Here is a 20,567-nt window from a genome sequence, read left to right as displayed (position 1 = left end):
GCAGTTTAGCGTGGAAACTTTTTTTGGATGAAATGGGAGCTCCAGAGGAGGAAGCACCACGTCCGCCATCAGACTTCACCGTGTTTGGTTCACAATAGCAGCTCATATGCTGCTTAAGATTTCCAAAGGCTGTTCAAGAAGGTGTTCAGGATACAATGCTCCATATCTATATCTGGATCTCTTCCCATATTCTCTTTACACAAAGCTATATGAAATACAGGCATCGGGTTCATCCTAAGCTTGGGTTGTTGGTGCTCTTCCTATAGCCCGGATGGGTTTTCTATGCCTCTAGTTTGGAGCTCGACCGTTCCTTTTTTGTTTCACTTTTGCAGGGTAGTTTGCTCTGAACTTACAAATTTGATCTCTTCTTTTTCATTTTTCTATCCAGCAGTTTTGGCTCTGTCTGTTATTGTAGACCACTTGATAAAAGTTTATTTTCTCCACTTCACCGATGAGTCCCTCACTTTCACGTTTGGTAAAATTGTGCCTTTTCTTTCGTGTGTCTATCTATCTATTGTAATATCTGTTTAATTGTGGTGCAAGCTATGTTTATGTTTGCAAATAATCCATGCTAAAAGTGGAAATCAGTGTGTATAGTTTCCTGATGATTGAGAATTATCAAAGAGAACCATACATAACCACATTTTTATAAAAAAGAAAAGATCGCCTATATACATTTCTATCAACACAAAGATTTAGTCATGAAACTTCACTGTTTTGTGTATGTCAGGCTGTAATAACAAGGTTTTTAGTAGATCTTATGGCAACAACCTATTTTTATTTATTTATTCTGTGCTTCTACATGAATTCATCCCCATTTTTGTATACGATTTAATGTTATATAAAATCCTTCTTTTTTTTTTTTTTTTTTAGGTTCCAGTACAACAAAACAGCTTCATTGAAGGAGGCTTTATTTTGTTACCAAATTAATCTTATATATCCATCTTGGTGCCTTACAAGCTGTCTGTGAACTAGTGTGTGATTGATTACCTTATTAATCATGAGAAGTCTAAGCACCCCGACACGCCCTAAACCATTGCTGCGGATTAAACCTGCAAGATTGTCTCTAACTAAATAAATCATCCATCCGTGTGTATATGTAGCGTGCTCACAGAAGTTGCACTAATATCATTTCAATCGATCAACAGCTCAGCACTTAAGATGGCTTGTGTCATCGCAGACACACTCTTGCACATTTATCTTATTACTGTTGATCTTCTGTGTTTTGACTGGGCTTCCTGTGAGTGCATTAGATTGTGTAAAAACTGATGAGCTTTGGTTTAAACACCTTTTAAATATTACCGTAGGGCTTGTTTGTGGTCTTGGCAGATTTCAGGCTTTGCCAGACCAGAACCAGGATACAGTGTTTTACTTGATTTACTGCAGTATTAGTTTGGACACTGAAGTTGACTTTAGAGGTCAGAGAAAAAGAGAAAGGTGAATGGAAGAAGCAAAAATCAGGTTTGAGTGTCGAACATGTTTGCAAACCTCGGGTCTGGCTGCAGACAGAGGCAGAAAATAGGCAGGAAAGAAGACAATGCCAGGAGATTTAAGATGAAACAGTGTTAAAGAAGAGCACTATGACAAAATGGAATCAAAGGTGAGATGAAGAGAGAAAACAGAAGTGGAGGCTGTGCTATGCTGAGATTGAGGTGGGACTGGGACTGAGCTCAGGACCCTCATTGTGATTCAGCCTGCTGTGGAGCCGAGCCAGGACCATGAAGCACAACTGGAAGCATTAGAGGCGATGAAGAGAAGACATGTGTGAAGGAGCACAAAATTACAGTGCTGCCTAAAGCATGAACAGGGAGGGAGGAGATGAAATAAAGCTCCTACATGTAAACAATGAAATAAACAAATCTGAGGTAGGGAGTGTGGATGACAAGCCGGATGACAAATACCTAATGTGTTTGTTCCATTACTCAGTGTCGGTAAAAGCCAGTGTGGGAGTCACTGTTACTGTAAGTGCAGCATTGGCAGTGCGATCAATGGTGCCGAGGAGGAATACTGAAGGAATTCATTGCAGGGACGCTGTGTGAGGATGCTTTTTGCTGACTTGCACAACAGGCAGCAGATACTACCAGAGGCAAACATTAAAGGTGCCAGTTGAAAGAACCTCTTAAGTTAATTAGCATGTTAGGTGGAGACAATGGACACAAGTATGGCTCTGTCCAAAACCAACAGAACCATTATCTCATGACATGGATTACCTGCCTTAAGGCATTGTGATGTACTGACAAAAACATTTATTATAATAATAATGATGGGGGCAAAAATGGCGCATGGTTTCAAATTCCATCTTCTTTTGATTCTCAATTACTTGTGATCCCTATTTTAAGGGGCTTTTGTTTCCACTAATGACCGCAAGGATCTAATCTTTTTTACAAAGAAAAAAATGGCCATGTTTTACACCTTACAATCATAAGATAAGGTGAAATTCCTCTCATATCCAGGTGTGCTTTGATTTCATATTACATGAGGAACCAAAGAATGCTTTTACTCTACAGCATTTTCAGTCTTCATACGGTTTTTCCTTTGCGTAATTTCTGGAGATGCAGAAAAAAGGATTTAGGAATGGATATCTTTGGCTTCCAGCCAACCAATAAGAGGGGAACATGCTGGAAAAATGCCACTAGCAAAAGAAAAGTACTGGTGAGAAAATTTGAGGAGTTAGTTTATCAGCGTGTGACTGCAGACTGTATACTGAAAGCTTGAGTGACAGCGCAAGCTTTTCCTGGAATGGAACCAGGGAGAAAGACAGCAGGTAAAGCCAGCTGCATCTGGTTTTTGTTGATATAAACTGCATCTACCCTCTGCCTCGTCTGCCCGGGAGGATACACTGCTTCAGCTGTGTCAGAGATTCGTACAATTACTCTAGATTTGAAAAAAGCAATGGCAAGTTCCCCTTTGCCATGACTAAATCTTAAAAAACATGCTGTGGCACAATCAGAATGCAGCACATTAAAAAGTTGAAAATGCACATTTGAATAGCTTAATGAATATTAAAATGAAAAGTGAATACACACTCCTTCAGAACTTTTCAGGTTTGTTTTAATTATATAGTTTTCTGACAAAGTCCATGGCAGTATTTCTTCCTTTTGATTAATTTTATGTGAGGTATTTCACAGTATTAGCCTCTCCTTGCTAAAAATCCAGTCTGGCTTCTCTTGCAATACTTGCGCTGCATACAGAGTGGCTCTGTTTCTTTTTAAAGCAGTAAAAGGTTAGTTTCATTTAGAGGCAGGCCACAAGATGTCTCCCTCTGCTAAAGAAGCTGCCTGTCGGCCAGAGTGACAGCGTGATTGCAAATGTTTTGCACTGTCTTTCCGTTTCTCCCAGACATCTATTTGCTCAGGTCATTTTAAATCACAGCGTATCAGAACACCTCAGCTTGTTGTCTAACGCTGATTTATAAGGAGGATTTAGTGTTTCAAGCTGTCATGCGAAGTTAAGTGTAAATGCGCTGCAGATCAGGTATTAAACTGACTTTCTCTTGTTATTTATGATGGTCAGATAGAAATAGGAAAATTTGGAGATGCATATTTCTTTTTTTTTTCTCCAATTGTCTTTGACAAAGTCACATGTTTACAGTTAGGAAGTAATCACAAACATATTGGTTGATTGAGTGATATTGAAAGTATTTGTTTGCTGCATCTTTTTGCTTCATGTCAGATAAAAAAAATGTCACTGTGGAAGTTCACCAGATCCCATGTTTACATAATCAAATAAATAGTTTCTTGCAATAATCAGTTAATCAATATATATATACAGTTTCATCTGTCTGTCAATTTTGATCTGACGTCCATTTATTGTAGCTCAAAATAATTTATTTTTGACACAATAGGGTATGAAATTGTTAGATGTGTTTTTTGTTGTTGTTGTTTTTACTTTCTACTAGAATTCAGAGGTTCAGTGCTAAATAAATCCTTTCCTCGCAATTCTTTAATTTGCCACCACAGGTTCTGATAATTGCTGATAACCACACATCACCACTTCAGCCCAGCCAGAACATTAATATGAATCTGAATTGGAAAAAAGTACAGCCCCCAAATCCCAGAGGAATGCATGCAAAGAGGTTTTTAATTTGTTATAAAAGTTTTAGATTCAACGGAGAAAGGTTATGATTCATTTTGGATATTGCGTTTTTCGAGAGGATGTGAGGGGGAAATCTCTTTATCTTAATTGATGTCTTGCTGTCCGTTGTCCTTTGACTAATTTCTGTCATTTCCAGCCAGATGCCAACAAAAAAATCTTATGAGTATTGAAAATTTCTGGCTTCACTGTATGTTGATCTAAAGAGATTAAAAAAAGTACTTGTACAGTTAATGTTTGGCATTCGTTTGCTTCAAGTTTACTTAAACAAGGACAAGATCATCTATCTTATTATGTTATCTGTTACATAACCTGCCAGCACATTACCCTTCTAAAACAAACGCGCATAGACACACTTTCAATATGAGAATTTTACCACCTCTGCTTTCCCAGCTAGTAAGGACCCATCAGCTCCTCAGTTCAGCTTTACAGTAACTGGATATTAATGTAAGGTATGGCTTTCATTCTTTCCACTCTCATCACTGCCCTGTCTGTGCTCGGCGTATTTGTGATGTGCATATAATTGCTGCCCGGATTTCTTTTGGTTTTAAACATTCTCACTGGCCCTTGAAGGAGTTCATCCCTTAACTCAAACTCAAAACTTTGCTCTTCCTCTAATGAGACCTCTGGGGTTTAGCTTGGCTTCGACACAAAAGGGGATGATTAGTGTCACTCCCTGATAGCAGGAGAGATCAGTGAGTCAGTATTTTAAATTGGCAATAAATGTGAGAATCATAGAAGTAAACTCGTTAAATAGTTTTCCTTTTCTTTTCCATCAAGCAGCAATTAACTGCTATTTTGAATTTTGAAGATTTTATTGCACCATGACCCTCAAATTATATGCTTTGAACACTGTGATGAAGATAAAATGTGTTTTTATCCCAAATAATATAACAATAGAAATGTGTAAGCAGCAGGAGTTCATTCTCAATAAGGGGGGTGGCAGGTTTAGACGGAAAAAAATCATTAAATTTTTCCCCGAGTGCTTTATAATCTTGAGTTACTGGAGCCCATTCTAGAGGCATATATTTTAATTAGATTACCGGTTTTGCTTAACGATTTCACATAAATAAACACAATTATAGGCACTTAGAAAAGAAATCGAAAACATTGCTGTATTGTGTTGTGATGCCAGAGTGTTACAAATTCATGCATTCAACAATTTAACACAGATTTGTTCAAGCACTCCTCTCTTTTATACTTACTTCTGCACTACCTACAGCCAGACATTCTAAGTTGATAAAGAACAGACAGACATGGTTAGCATTCTGCAATCTAGTGGACACTGGAGCCTTCAGCTGAAGGAACGCAGATTAAAAAGAGAGTTTACGCTAAATGTAGATTTCCCAAATTATAACTCCAGATTAAAATATTTCTCTGCATATCTAGTCTAACATGTTATGTCAGGAGTGCCTTCACAGATAGTTGCACCACCCCCATGTGGCCAAAAAATAAAAGCAGGAAATTTTCAAAGTAAGCAACAAACATTTTGTTGAACAAAAAGATGTTTAACAAAATCAAAATGTTACTCAAACAAAGTATTAAACCACAGCCCAAATTGATCAATTCAGCTGATAGATATGTAAAAAAAATCTAACCATGATTTGATGATTTAGAATTAGATGCATAAGAAATAAGCACACAGAGAGATCATATAACAATAAACACAGTCAACCGAAAGCAAGTTTGATGAAATGTAAATGGTGAAAAATTTACAAGTACTATGCAACAGAAATAAGAACAGACTTGTCTATGAGGGAAGAGTTGCTATCAAACCCAGAGAGCAGATTTTTAAAAGTGATGATGATTGCCATGCTTTGCCTGTGTGTTGCTCTGAGGCACAGAGTAATGGAATGGCATTTTGTTTAAACTGCTGACTACGGATATTTCTGAGACCATTAAAATACCCTCTGCAGCTCCACTGAACCTGAATAGGAAAAATGAGTTTGCGCAATTAACACACTCGTGAATGCGCCTCATATCTATTGATACGTGTCCATAGAAACTGAGAATGGAGGCAATCCATGCACCTGGTCAATAATTGGTGAAGCTGGGCAGTCATCTGTAACTCTTTCATTGGTTGAGTTATTACTTGGCTGCAAAGTAGGCTGCAAATTTTTTCCATGTTACGCTTTGTTAGTGGGTCAAAGACTGAAGCAGTTACAGTATCTTTGCCGATAGAGACAAACAACCCTTTCTTCATGTTGACTGGACCCCCCCCCCCCCCAAAAAAAGGAGGAAAATAAATATTTTCATAAAAGGCTCAAATGAAAGTTGAGGCCAGGCATCTGTCTTGCCTGGAAGCAGTAAAAAGGTGTGGTGCTGACATGATATAGCTGTTGGGAGAGCTGCATTCAAGCAATTAATTTAGTTGCTTTCCTGCAAGAAAGCTCTAGAAAACACACCTTCATTAGGCCTAATGTTACTTCTGTATTCTGTTTTTACTACAATCTTTGACCATAATTACTCTCTTTGTTATTAATTCACAAGTTCAAATCAAATTACTACTTTTAAATAATTTTGCATTAAGATAAGTTTTTCAATATTGTAGCCATACTTTTTATGAAGCCTATCCCACCTGCCATCTGGGGATAGACAGAGTACTCCCTGGACAGGTTGCCAGTCCATCACAGGGCCAGCACAGAGACAAACAAATAATGCAAGAAGCTTTTACCGAAAAGTTAAACAAACTTTCGATCTTATGCTTTCTGTGAATATCATTTCCTTACTGCTCACCACAGTTTACTGAGTGCAAGAGGAGCAGAATGGCAATTAATGTGATTAATAAGAGAAAATTTGGGTATAGGTAACATATTAGTGTAAAGAGGAAAACCTAGGTTTTAATTTGATTGCTGTTTTTAAATAATCAATTTAATTCTATATAATAATTTAAAGTGCTTGAGGCATTATCACTTGTGACATTGATTTAACTGAACATTTAGACCATTTCCTGCAGAATATGGCTATACATTGTATATTGTCATTCAGCCTAGAATTACCAGGATCTAAGTTTTATTTTTGATTACGCAAGCCCCAAGATGAACATATCACAAAAATCTACCCATTAATTACAACTGATGAAACATGTGATCTATTTTTATTCAGCTATTAAATGATGAAAAATTATGGAACAGCTGGAATTATTATACAGTACATATCAGGAATGAATAGTAACACTTTCTTATTTTAAAAAAAAAGTCATTCTAAGGAACTGAAAATGATCATTCTACAGTTAAAATACATAAAAAGTCATATGTATATATCCTGTATATTTATGCTACATTTAGCAAGATTAGTTGCAGTATTTTTTAATGCAGGACCAAATAACGTCTGGATTTGGTGGAACTGTTTTGCAACTACTAGGAATACAGCTTGTAAGGGGGTAAAAAAAACTAATAGATGTAGACTTTTTTTCTTTTAAATAAAGATTTAGTTATGAATCAGCAGCACCTGATCAGTGGAAAGTCATCCTTACGGTTTTAGATATTTAGTGTAAATTTCAACCCAAACCAGAGAAAAATGAGCAAGTGGTGAGGTAAGAACAGAAAAGATTAATAGAAAAGGAAAATATTTCACATTACTATTATTTCAAGGAAATACATTACATGGACAGGGTGGGCTAGGTGAGTTGGCATGAGGTAGCCAAAATGCGAAGATAAAATCAATTATTGGGCCTCATAATGGAATTTAGCGTCCTCTGAGATGTAAATATACCGCGTGTGGTATACACACACATTGCCCACAACTTCATCGTAATATTGTGGTCGAACTTTGACTTTCTTGCAACTGTATCTGTCACACTCTGCACCTCAGAAAGTAAACTAATAAATAAATTTGGAGGACGTCAGAAGCAGGGCTTCGCTCACAGGACCTATAAATGCTATCTTCAGCTGCACAGGCAATTGTGGGTCGGAATAGGCAGGAAAACTGCTGGCTTGCATACTACAAATCCATTACCTGTTACAACATTCTGTTATACTGCATTGTATGGGAGTATTGATGCTGTAATGCAAATTTAGTGCCTGAAATCTAAAACTTACTACTAATTAGTTTTCCTTATGTATAGAGTAGTAAAAAAGTAAACAATCTTTTATAGTACAGTTGCATAAATGTCTGGACTGTAGGTTCTAAGATAAAATAGTTGGGTTATAAATTACTTCTCAAATGAGCAGTCAAATGAGTGATTGAGAATCGGTAGATCAGATCTAGCATCTCCTGGCATCACTGGATCCAGTAGATATACAAACACTACAATGTCCAGTTATTCCCAGCCACTAGGCTGAATTCAGTGATTTTTGGACATCTATTTGTAATATAAAGATGTAGAAGACATTCTCCTCAATATAAACAAAGTGTTTTTTTTCTTAGAATGATAATCATGATTTTATGACCAGCGAGGCTGTAATCAGTTTACCTGTGGGATAATCTCATTACAGATTGAAAAGATTGTAGCTAACATAATGAAAATTAGATGAACGAATTCTGACTGAATTCTGACTCACATAAATGAAGCGATTTTAATACCATCCACAGCCACATCTGCATGCAGCACAATGACGGACATCATTGTTCTGTATTTGTGAAATTATATTCAAAATTGGTTAAAAAGAGGAACTCGTAAATGTGCTATGACCAATATTTCTAAAACATATCAAAGGAGGTTTGCAATTTTTCTTCAGCCAGCTGCCTGAGCTCAGTTATCAATTATATAGATATATCGATCCTCAAGGGAGCTGCAGATCCTTCACTATCAACGAAAATCAGACTCCATCTTTTGCTCGGCAGAATTTTTTTTATCATAGTTATTCCCACTTTGATCAATACCACGACTCTCCGCCTCTCTGTTCCATTGGAGGTCTACTTCATCACTGGAGGGAAAACAATTTCATCCACTGGCTCCACCTCATTCTCCATTCGACTGTGAAGAGTGTGTGTATGAGTTTGTATGTGTATGTGTGTGTAGGGGGGCAACAAGCTTTATTTTCCTTTCTACAGGCTTCAAGTCAACAGGCTAAAAAGACTCTCTTCAATCTGTGGAAAGAGGGAGGAGTTGGTTTCTGGGCAGCTACTGCACAGAGACAGAAACCACCGAAATCTGTAAGTATTGTCTGAAGGGAGATGGAGGAGTGAAAGATCTGAGCAACAGGGGTAAGCCTCTCCGGATTTTCAAAGTGATTACCTCTGGGAGTGAAGCCGTCGCTTACATCTGCAATTATCACGCCTGTTTATCTGTTGATTAAGGACCGGTGATAGTTATGATAGATATTTTTGTCACTGGAGTGATTCAGCTGATTTTCTCATCAAGGGATCATTATGTAAATCAAATGTACCTTCCCAAAGGAGTACAGGTCTTTTGTTTTCAGCCTTAGGAGTGAAGCTGCTGAACATTTGGACTCCAATCGCTGCTGACTGGAATTTTTCTGACACATAAACCTGGAGATGGTCATAAAAGCCTCTGTAAGTACATTGTAGCGTATTGTGGGCTCCTGTCAAACTGTACTTGATAACGTAGCATTTGCTTTGCCTTGCAATAATGATTAAAGCCCCCACGTCTGAATCAAATGCTCTCGGGACACAAAAGCCAAATGATGCCCAAGAGACCTCTCTCCAGCCCACAGAGTCCACTTTGCTTAAAACAACACTTAAAAAAATATCAGTGGATTTCATAAGAAAGACCAAGATCCATGGTTTGAAGTTTATCTTCTCTCCAGACAAGTCAAAACCACAGCAAGTCATCTGGATGCTGGCCTTTTTTCTTTGTGTCAGTCTCCTCTGCACATGGTCCTGGAATCGAATCCTCTATTTGATGTCCTACCCTGCTGTCACCAAGATCTACATGGTTTGGGCTCACAACATGTCCTTCCCAGCTGTTACTTTCTGCAATAAAAATGTATTCCGTGCATCCACTCTGACGAAGGAGGACTTGTATCACAGCGGCTACTGGATGGACCTCATGTATCCAAATCACACAGTGATAAAGAAGAGCCTGTCCATCCTCAAAGACAGCCACAAGCCAGGTCTCCTGAGTCTGCTGGACTTCCACAACTACAGCCCGTCCCCCGGTTATCACGTCAACACCACAGAGATGATGGGTCGCCTCGGTCACCAGCTGGAGGACATGCTGCTGGAGTGCAGGTTTCGTGGGGAGACCTGTACCCACAAAAACTTCAGCACTGTATGTAGAGAGAGATTGATGGTGTTTGCCAGGTGTGGATATGAGTGTTGTTTACAAGGTGTATTAATAATTCATCTGACAAAGCTATTTTACGGCAAGTATTCTCGCAGGCTGTTTTAAAGTGTTCTGTTTTTGGCTCTCAAACATGACAGCTTTACCCTCATTAAACCTGACATCCTCTAAAAGTCACTCAAGAAAATTAACAGTCTTAACTTTATATCATTGCCAATGACTTCAAAATCTACAATACGTTCTCTACACATGTTCTATGTAGTTATATTCACTGATGAATCCTTACATTGTAATAATACCATGGTTACAAGAATATGAAGGAGGACAAATCAGATAATTAATATTTCAGGCATCGTAGATAAATCCAAATTAAAATCTTTGCTTCTCTAATTAAACATCTGTAGTGCACAAGTAGAATATGCCTCAGAAATTCTTTTTTCAAACACCAGAGATATTTAAGGCATTCATTTTTAAGTAATTGAATTGTGAAAGTAGATGACATTTCAAAAACATAGTCCCACAATCTTCCAGCAGCTAATATTTCTAGAAAGTACTTGATAAACTGTGGGTTATTATGTCTTTAAAAAAATTTCACTGCTTAAAAGGTCAGATTACCATAACAGCAAGTACAGCATTCATGCAGTATAACTGAGAATTATTTTAACTCAGATATTATACATGTAAATTAAAAAGCTTAACCTACCACAGGCATCACATTTAACTACTCGCCTCTTCTGATGGAGATCAGATCATCTAAATTCCGGTCATAAAAAACAAATATGTAACTGCTTTAAACTGTGTGACACATCTGAAATGTAAAGTCTTGCATATGTCAAGTGCCCTTGGTGGCTTCCCATCTTTTTCATATCAATGAAGGAACCTCTGCAATGTTGAAAATCAGCTGTCATGGCCAGATGGATGGCCAGAGATGGTTGCATGTGGGATTTAAGCTGTGCTTGTATCTCAAGCTGATCTTGCTACTTTTGAGGTTTGACTGGCTGTCACTCCTATTTTATCTAAACTTCAATCTAAACCTTTAAAAGCAATCACCAGCTGGATAGTTTCAAGTCCCTTTGCAGACCTCATTATATAGCCGGCAGGGGAAAAGGCACAGAGATCTGCCGAACAGCATCTGTCTTAGCTGCATGTAAGTCTTGTCTGAGTCTGGACATGGAACACTGACTCTGATCTCTGGAGATCAGCTTTAGCATGCTGGTTATTTATTTATTCCCCCCCTGCAGACCCTTTAACACAACCTCAACATAGTGGCTACTCAAAAAAACTAACCATAAGATGAAGTATCTGCCTTGGTGACGTATGTTGTTTGAAATGTGAAGATAGAAGTGAATGGTTGAAAAAACATTTTCTCAGCTCCATACAGTTTAGTTATGGTGTTGTATGTGGGTCGGAAAGATATTAAGACAGCTGTGATCATTAAAGCAGGAAGTATGACTCACTTTACATAATTATGCTTTAACTTTTATATTAGAGGGGGAGTATGTATCATTTTTACAATTTAGATCTCTTTTCTGAACAACAGAGTATCTAGCAAAGCATTTATCCCACAATAATGATGTTGATATGTGATGTTGTTGAACTTCCCAAGAAACTACTTACTAGAAAGACATTTAAGTTCAGATAAATGCTTCTTATAGTAAAATATATCAATGCATTTATAAGGAACCTTTTTAACCTTTTTGAATATCCACTTGTTTGTATGTTTCGCAGTGTCACAGGTTTTTCAATTTCATTTCCTTTCTTTGCATCCAGTATATGCAAATTATATTTGTATATAGTTGTATACAAATACAATTGTCTTGAGCAGTCTGGACTCATTCGCAGTAATCCATTTTTACAGTACAGTCCATTCCACAGTACACTGCATCATGTGAAATAACCAAGAACAAAATGGAAACTCTTTGCAATGCTTCAAACTGGGTTTTTGTGTGTGTGTTGCCTATTTAATCACCTCCATGTTTGTTTGTAATTTTAAGCTTCAGTCTTTATCTAAGCAGTAGCAGGTGCTCAAAAAAACTATAGTGATGATAAAGACTTTTTTCAATTTGTTTGGCAGGTAAATGTTGCACTCAAAAGAAGAATCTATATAACTTGTGAAAATATGTAGTCTTTGAGAACCCAAGCAGATTGGATTAGTCAGCGAGATAATTGGTGGGGAACAACCTACTTTAGTGATGGAACATTATTACTGCTGGGCTTTACTGGCAGTGGTTCAGACCCAGTTTAGGTTTTTTGTTTGTGTGTCCAGAGATCTTCCCCTCAGATGTCCCTTACTCTAATGACAATAGAATATCACATTCACTCTAAATCACTCAGGGGAAATTTGGAGAGAAATTGGGTAAAGACTGATAGCTGCTGCTGGGAAGCTCTCATTAATTCCTGAAATCAGAGCCAGGTGCCTGTTGAAAGCCCATGCTGCTTTCTCTCTTAATCACAAAAACCTCTGCAATGATTACCTTTTCTGCACAATTACATGCTGACATGTAATACATCTTCTACTGGTAAACAGCTTGCAAGCTGTTTACTGTAGTGGAGACGTTTTCATACACTTCTTTTTGTTCTATACTCTTTTCACAGATTTACACGCGTTATGGGAAATGCTACACTTTCAACTCGGGATTAGACGGCAACCCTTTGTTGACCACGTTAAAAGGTGGCACAGGAAATGGCCTGGAATTCATGCTGGATATTCAACAGGATGAATACCTGCCCGTTTGGGGAGAGACAGGTCAGTGCAACCTTTAGCGACATTCTTACATTTACTGTGACATGTTAACTTGCAGAACCATTTTATGGAAATTCTTCTATCTTGTTGGTTTCCATTTTGTTTGAGATTCCAACATTGTTTTGTCACCTCTATAGCACATGGACGCATTGCTATATAGGGGAAAAAAAGGTGATGCGCTTCCATGTTTACCAGCATATTATCTCGATATGTTTCCTGAGGTCCTCAGCTGACATCAGATCTAATAAACTGCACTCATTGATATTGTTTCCCATTGACAATGGACAACAACTTCACTGGATCACACCTTCAGAAACTAAACAGTATGCAATAATTCTTTGGTCGTAAGTCTGTACGAACCAGTATACCAACACTTTCCTTATATTAGCGCCCTGCATGAGGTTTAAGGATACCTCATTAATAAAGAGTTGAATATCACTGCTTGTGTAACAAGTAACAGCCCAAAGAGTGGGTTCAGGCACATGGTCGTACCTATTGTAACATGTTCTGGCATGCTGTATCCACAGATGAGACCTCCTATGAAGCAGGCATCAAGGTTCAGATCCACAGCCAGGATGAGCCACCCTTTATTGACCAGCTGGGATTTGGTGTGGCCCCTGGTTTTCAAACTTTTGTGTCATGTCAGCAGCAACTGGTACTAATGATCAGCCTCCGACATCGACCTCTCGCTCCGCCTCATTCAGTGTTTGTCCCAAGATCTTTGCCAGACATTGCCGTTATCTGTGTGTCACAGTGTGTGGAGCAAAATCAAATTACTGATTACCATGTGTGAGGAAACTGCAGTTGATGTGTTAATTAAACATTGAGTTAATCTGGTATTCAATGGGTACAGTAAATTAAACTGAAGAACAAGAGCAGCCAAGGAACACTTAGAGAGCAGGGCCAAGTAATGATTGGATGCAAGCATATGAGCATATCGTGCCTCTAAGAGCCAAAAGCACTTTGGACTGCACATTATGCAAAAATGTATAGCAGCTCATATTGAGTTCCCACTGCATCTAACTTGAGGAAAAAAAAATCTAAATACAGCTTTTGACTGCTGGGAAAATTGTCTGTTGAAGTGTATTCAAAGAGAATCCACACACAGTGGTGGTCTGCAGGCTTAAATCATTGACACATTAACTCTGATTAATTAACAAAAGAGAGCGGCTTGATCTGCGGTTTTTACAAAAAATGCATGTATGCCATAATTAGTTGCAGCTTCATTAAGGCTCTCTATAGTTGGCACTCACAGAATACATGCTGTTTCTTAAGGGGAAAAAAAAGGAAGAAAAAGGTTGAATGTAGAAAATTTGCAGCATGACAATGACCCAGCTGACATCAGGACAGGATGAAAAACAATAACTATAGCTGAGCCAGAATTGATCAAAAAGCAGCTCAGAAGGTCATAACAGTGAGCTCAGGTGTATTTTCTATCCAAATCTCAAGCACCTAGAGAACAAATTCAGCTTGTCTTTTTTGTCTGCGCTACAACAGCCCAACAAGACAAACAACAATCTCTGAACCAGACAGAACCAGGTACCGGAAAGAAAAATGTCCTGATGAAATGTAAAACCCCTTTAAAGAAAAGGGCAGCAGTGCTGCAAAGGATTTGGGTTTTTGCTTTGATTACTTTGAGGTCAACTGAATTTTTGTGTTGTGCTGCAGGTTCATTAAATTTTCTACCTCATAATCAGTTCTTGTGAAGTAATGGACACCTTATTTCTTAAGCAACTAACGAGGCCCGGTTTCAATGATTTTGCTCCTAAAGTAATCAGCTTGGTTGCATCACCAGCATGAAATAAACGATTATGTTAAATCTGTCTCGTTTCAGCAGAATAACATGGGATGATTGAGGCATATTTGTGGTCTCACGTAACAGACACTTGGACACCACAAAGATGACAGATTTTATTTTGGGCAGGCTGCTTTGAAAAACATGTCACTCTCATTCTCTCTTTCTTTTTACAAATATTGTCAACGCTTCAAGGGTATCATCATTCAGCCATCTTCCAGCAGTGAATCTGGTCTTTTAATCAAACTTTCCTCCTGAAAAGCAAAACTGCAAGGCTAAGTCATTAATAATCATGACCCAGGCATTCAGAACAGTGACAGCTAAGACATATTTACGACCTGAACGATGTTCTGAAATAATTAGACTGTTATTAACATGTTGTCTGGCATTCACATCAGTTAGTGTCCCATATGAGTACAGTGATTCAGTGCAGTAGGATGAAGGACTTATTATTTCAAGACATTTCATTTGTGAATTTATTTTTTTTTTTTGGTCAAAGGAGTTTAAAATATTAACGGAAGACTTTGACTTGAATTAAGTAACTGTTGAAAGCAAGCTGTATATTCACCTGAGCTTAAAGCGGACTCACAACCATTCCTGTAAGGTTTTCATACAAACAGCATTTTGTCATACTGACAAGAGATTATTCGTCTGGAGGAGTTGACCACTTCCTGTCCCTTACCTAACTGTTGCTACTCTTTGTAATTTGCTAATGATGTGGGCTGTGTTCCCTCACCCTCGCCCTAGATGAGACTTCCTATGAAGCCGGCATAAAGGTGCAGCTTCACTCTCAGACAGAGCTGCCTTTACTCCACGAGCTGGGCTTTGGGGTCGCCCCTGGCTTCCAAACATTTGTTTCCACCCAAGAGCAGAGGGTAGCGTATGACTGAGTGGGCTTGCTGCATGCCACAAACTACTGTATTGTCAGTTTACTCGGCACCCATTTTTGTTCCACGCTTTCATCTGCTGGTCCCCCCACCCTCCAAGGAATAGATCCATCTGCTGGTCCCCCTCTGTGTGGCTGAAGCAACATCATGCAACAGCATCTGCATTGTGTCCTATCAGTGCATATCAGCTAATGTGTTTCTTTCTTTTAAACCTTTCATCTGAGTCTGTGTCTTCATAAAGCTTTTGTTCAGTTTTACCCTTTCACTTCCACGTACAGTGAACTTTTTTTTTTTTTTCCTCTCAATGTGAGATCTGCCCGTCTCATGCATAATGTCCTATGGAAGGACCAGACAGCGTTATTCGTTAGGCTTTATAACCCATTAGGACTCTGGCCTTAGTTTATAGTATAACATATATTGTACCAGGGTTTCATCCCCACTGAAGTCCAGATATGAGAGAGTGCGGGTTAATAATGGAATTCAGAAAGGGCTTAATAATCTTTGCCTATTTAGATCCACTCCCTCTACAAATTGTCTTTAGTCAATCAAACCTTTTGATTGTTAGCGTTTGCCTGGTTGGAGGTGGTGGAGATGATTGGCGCTTACAGTGAGTCTAATTGTGACAACACAGTTCCTTTGTGAAGTTTGCCAGGAAGAAGGCTTTGATTGTTGACCAGCTCCTGTTGCCGTTAGCATGTCTCTGTATATGCTCAAATATTCGAGTAAGCCTCTCAGGCCTGCATAAAAAAATTGCTTTATTTTGTCATGAAATGAGCAGTAGGCGTTCATTTCCATAAACAGCTGTAAACAAACAGGAACTTGAGGTTCTGTTGGTGGTTAGAGGTCAGTTTGCTCAGTACAAAATAAAAAATGCTCTTAACAGATGACATAAATGCACACACAAGGCAAATTGCTGCAGTTCAAAGGTTTAATCATCAAATCTTTCCAATTCAGCTGTTAAGTATTCTTCAATTATGGTTTGATTAAGAATTCCCTGGATTACTAATAATTATTAGCCTCATAAATTGTTGGGTAAAGATTTAAAGCTGCTGCTATACAAGGTAGTTTAGTAGTTATAGTAGTACTGTAGTAGAAAATCCATGTAATTAATCAGCAATACAAACCTCTTCAGGAAATTCTTCGGGACATATCTTAAATCTTAAATATACAATTTATTCTATAATATTACATAATGTGCTATGTATGAAGCCAGTTAAATTGATTTATTTGTACTTTTTAAAACAATACTTTTTATTCGGTTCTGAATTCTGTTGTCAGAGTTGGAAAATGTGTCTATTGATTGTGGTGTCCTGTCTGAAACTGCACACTTTTCCAGGTTGACTATTTCTAAGCCTGTTGTTATTCCCATGGTACTCTGCTTTCTACCCGGGACTAGACCTGCATTAGTAATGTTCTGCATGACGTCTGCTTGCTGTTACACATGAGCAATAATGTTGTCCTGACCGAACACGTTGTGCCACTTTTGTCTCAGTGCACATTTTCCTTTAAATGCATTTTTCGTTTCTTTTGTTTTTGATGTTTCTGACATTTTTATTTGTTTTTGTCAGCTTGTTGTCGTCTTTTGCACTTTACCTGCATTGGGTTTGTATTATGTTATTTGCTGTAATCCTGTGAGCTGAAGTGCTGAGGGACAACATGTGCTGTTTACTCTTTCAGCTTCAGTACCTCCCACCGCCTTGGGGAGATTGCAAGTCCACTCCAATAGACTCTGAATTCTTCTCCACGTACAGCATCACTGCATGCCGTATTGACTGTGAAACCCGGTACCTGCTGGAGAACTGCAACTGCAGGATGGTTCACATGCCTGGTATGGATTCGGAGAATGGCGTGGCTTGTGAAAAACATCATAGAGAATATTATATAAATCGTGTTTTTCACATCTTTTTAATTTCAAACAGGGACGTCGACAGTTTGCACTCCTGAGCAGTACAAAGACTGTGCTGACCCAGCTTTAGGTGAGCCCTTGTACTTTGTATTCAAAACACAAATTAGTGTGGTATTTTTACACCAGTGCCTGAACTCAACAGTAGCGGGGCCATGAGCCTGTTCCAGGCTTTAGATAATACTTATGTAGCTTCAAATTTAATGTCAGATGGTGTTGAAGCAAAATAATAAAATTGCGTACAAATTCCATTATGAAGATTTGTGATGTGGCTATGCCTCACTGACTTCAAATAAATCCTACTATTTTTTTTTTCCCTCCTTCCTCTTGTCCACAGTATTATGTCTTCAGTCATTATTTGCTTTCATGGAAAGTGAACGATGGCAGCGAGTGTCTTTTTGTTGTGTTCTGAGATATTTTTAGTAGAAACTGAGAGCCTCTGTATGCAGGTTTGTTTGATTCTCTTTAGAGATCACAATATTTTTAAATGACTTTGATCATCCACAGACTTTTTGGTAGAGAAAGACAACGATTACTGTGTCTGTGAGACGCCCTGCAACATGACACGCTATGGCAAGGAGCTGTCCATGGTTAAGATTCCCAGTAAAGCATCTGCTAAATATCTGGCTAAGAAATTCAACAAAACTGAACAATATATTGGGTAAGTATGATTTAGCATCAGTCAGTTATTTAAATAATTGCCTTTTTTCCTCTTTCTGTTGATGGATTGCTGCTTTGTGAGTCTCCATCGTTCACCTTCAATGTAACAATAATGAAAGAAAGTTACGCACCAAATGTCGCATATCACTTGATGTAATTTCATATCCCAGGAAGTGAAATCCAGCTGGCTGCTCTTGTCTGTCCCCTCTGCAGAGAAAATATATTGGTGTTGGACATCTTCTTTGAAGCTCTGAATTACGAGAAAATTGAGCAGAAGAAGGCCTATGAAATTGCAGGGCTTCTCGGTAAGATTCTCACAGTTCCATGGTCATTGTGACAGGAAAAAAAGAGGATAACTTTGGCATTAGCACTCAGCGGGCCCCTGGCGCACATTTCACATTGTGTTCATGCGTGACGCTTTGAGGGTTCGTCTTTGAACTCATGAAACAGACTGAACACATTTTCATAATCTGATGTACTTGCAAGGGCAGCAGGGTTGGGTTTGATGAGAAGTTTGGCCCGCATGGACACTTTTGACAATTCAGCTCAGATAACTCTGAGATATACGGAATTAGATGTGACAGCACTGGGAATGGTTTCACGCACCATTGTTCAATTGCTGTACCTGCCCATATCTGTTAATCTCTTTGTCTCTAGGTGACATTGGAGGTCAGATGGGGCTGTTTATTGGAGCGAGTGTTCTGACAATACTGGAAATATTTGACTACTTATATGAGGTAACGTTTTGTCTTCAATATTCAAAATCATTTTTAGTTATATTTTAGCATGGATTTGGAGCAAGGGTAAAATGTCATTTTCACACATTAACACTGAAGAATTTATGGAGAAAGTGCAAACAGTAAGGTCAAAAATATCTCTGCAACTGCTCTTCACAGCATACACTTTCACAACAAATACCCCGGAGTGGTATCTGGGCAGAGTGTAGTCTATGTAGGACATGAGCCAAAAAAAAGCTACTCTGTGGAAATGGCTCTCTCTCGTTTTCAGTACCTAGAGAAAGGTAGATGAAGCTCCCAAATTGCTATTTAAGCACTTCCACTAGGTTGAGGCTGGCGGTGCATTTATGCACATAACTTATGAACCATATTCTCAAATCTGAGGTACTGTTGAGTGCTTTGTAGGATACATTGGAATTCTAAGGACCCTATGACTGTTTTTCTTTTATTGAGGGTTATTGACACCAAACTTGGTATGGATATCTACATATCTACATATATGTCCAGATCTACACTTACATATGTTGATTGTGAAGTTTGTAGATATCTATATCTACAAGGCTTCTTGAGGTTGTGCTAAAAACAAAGAGAGACGTTAGGGACGTTGAATCAAACAAAAATGGATATTTCCTTTCAGTACCTACAGCCAGCTCTTAACATGTACACATCAAACTGTCATATGTGTGCTAAACTGCTTAGCTCTTCTTATTGCTCCTTGCTGATAGCTTTCTAAGTCGTGTCAAATAAATCGCAACTAGACTTTAAATATATATTGTACTGATAATATTTAATCCAAAACAAACAGACATTTTGGGAAAGGCATTTATGGCTTTCATGCTGAGTCAAATCAGAGGACTTCCAGCACTCAAAACAACTCCTCTAAAACTGAAAGTGGTTGATTTATTCTTTTGTTTCTGTGAAGTTTGAAATATACATAACATTTAATATTTGAGCTTTAGAGGTGGTAGCTGCTGGACTTTATTGACAGAAATAAGCACAGCATACATCATATCAACTCTGCAAATGAGTAAATAATCGAATTTCCCAAAATATTGAGTGTCAAATACCGTGATGATTACTTTCTTCCATCTGTCAGTCATGTTTATCTGATGTTTTTACATTTAGGTTTTCAAGGATAAGGTTCTGGGTTACTTCATGCGCAAGAAACGACCTCAGCGTTGTCAGAGCGACAATCTGGTAATTCCTCCCAGAAAGCATTTGATTGATTGAAATGAATGTGATATGTTACAAGATGGGCTCAGAAACAGCACAACAACAAAATGTCTGCTCACACTTGAAATGCTTTTATTGAACAGCACCAGAGACAGAGCAAAGCAGCCCCATAGTATGTCGTTGTTACTTCTCATGCAGAAACAATATATCCTTTGAGAAAATGTAATATGACACACATTGTTTTTACTGCGTAGCATGAATGCATAAGATATGTAGCATTACATACGTACAGTGCGCTTTGTTTACATTTAGACGTGCCTTATAGATTATTCTTTGTGATGGTAAAAATCTACAACAGTTACAAACATGGATTGCCGATGTAGGTACAAA

The 20,567-nt window shown here is 38.3% G+C and overlaps 1 protein-coding gene across 5 annotated transcripts in view; it reads left to right on the top strand.

The window, feature by feature from the left end:
• The window catches only part of asic1c (acid-sensing (proton-gated) ion channel 1c), a 106,960-nt gene that overhangs the window by 78,004 nt on the left and 8,389 nt on the right, over positions 1-20,567 (top strand). For 2 of the 5 annotated variants that reach the window (XM_075483208.1, XM_075483207.1), the window contains exons 1-9: positions 9,557-10,267; positions 12,875-13,025; positions 13,550-13,677; positions 17,382-17,532; positions 17,624-17,680; positions 18,115-18,268; positions 18,481-18,572; positions 18,925-19,004; positions 20,130-20,201. In XM_075483208.1, coding sequence (XP_075339323.1) covers positions 9,626-10,267; positions 12,875-13,025; positions 13,550-13,677; positions 17,382-17,532; positions 17,624-17,680; positions 18,115-18,268; positions 18,481-18,572; positions 18,925-19,004; positions 20,130-20,201 — 1,527 coding nt within the window. In that variant the 5' untranslated portion in view covers positions 9,557-9,625. The other 3 variants (XM_075483210.1, XM_075483211.1, XM_075483209.1) reach the window with 3 other exon arrangements.

This window comes from Odontesthes bonariensis, chromosome 14 (genome assembly GCF_027942865.1).
Source record: "Odontesthes bonariensis isolate fOdoBon6 chromosome 14, fOdoBon6.hap1, whole genome shotgun sequence".
NCBI lineage: Eukaryota > Metazoa > Chordata > Actinopteri > Atheriniformes > Atherinopsidae > Odontesthes > Odontesthes bonariensis.
Note: the sequence above shows the minus strand (reverse complement) of the source record. Positions and strands in the feature narration are given on the sequence as shown.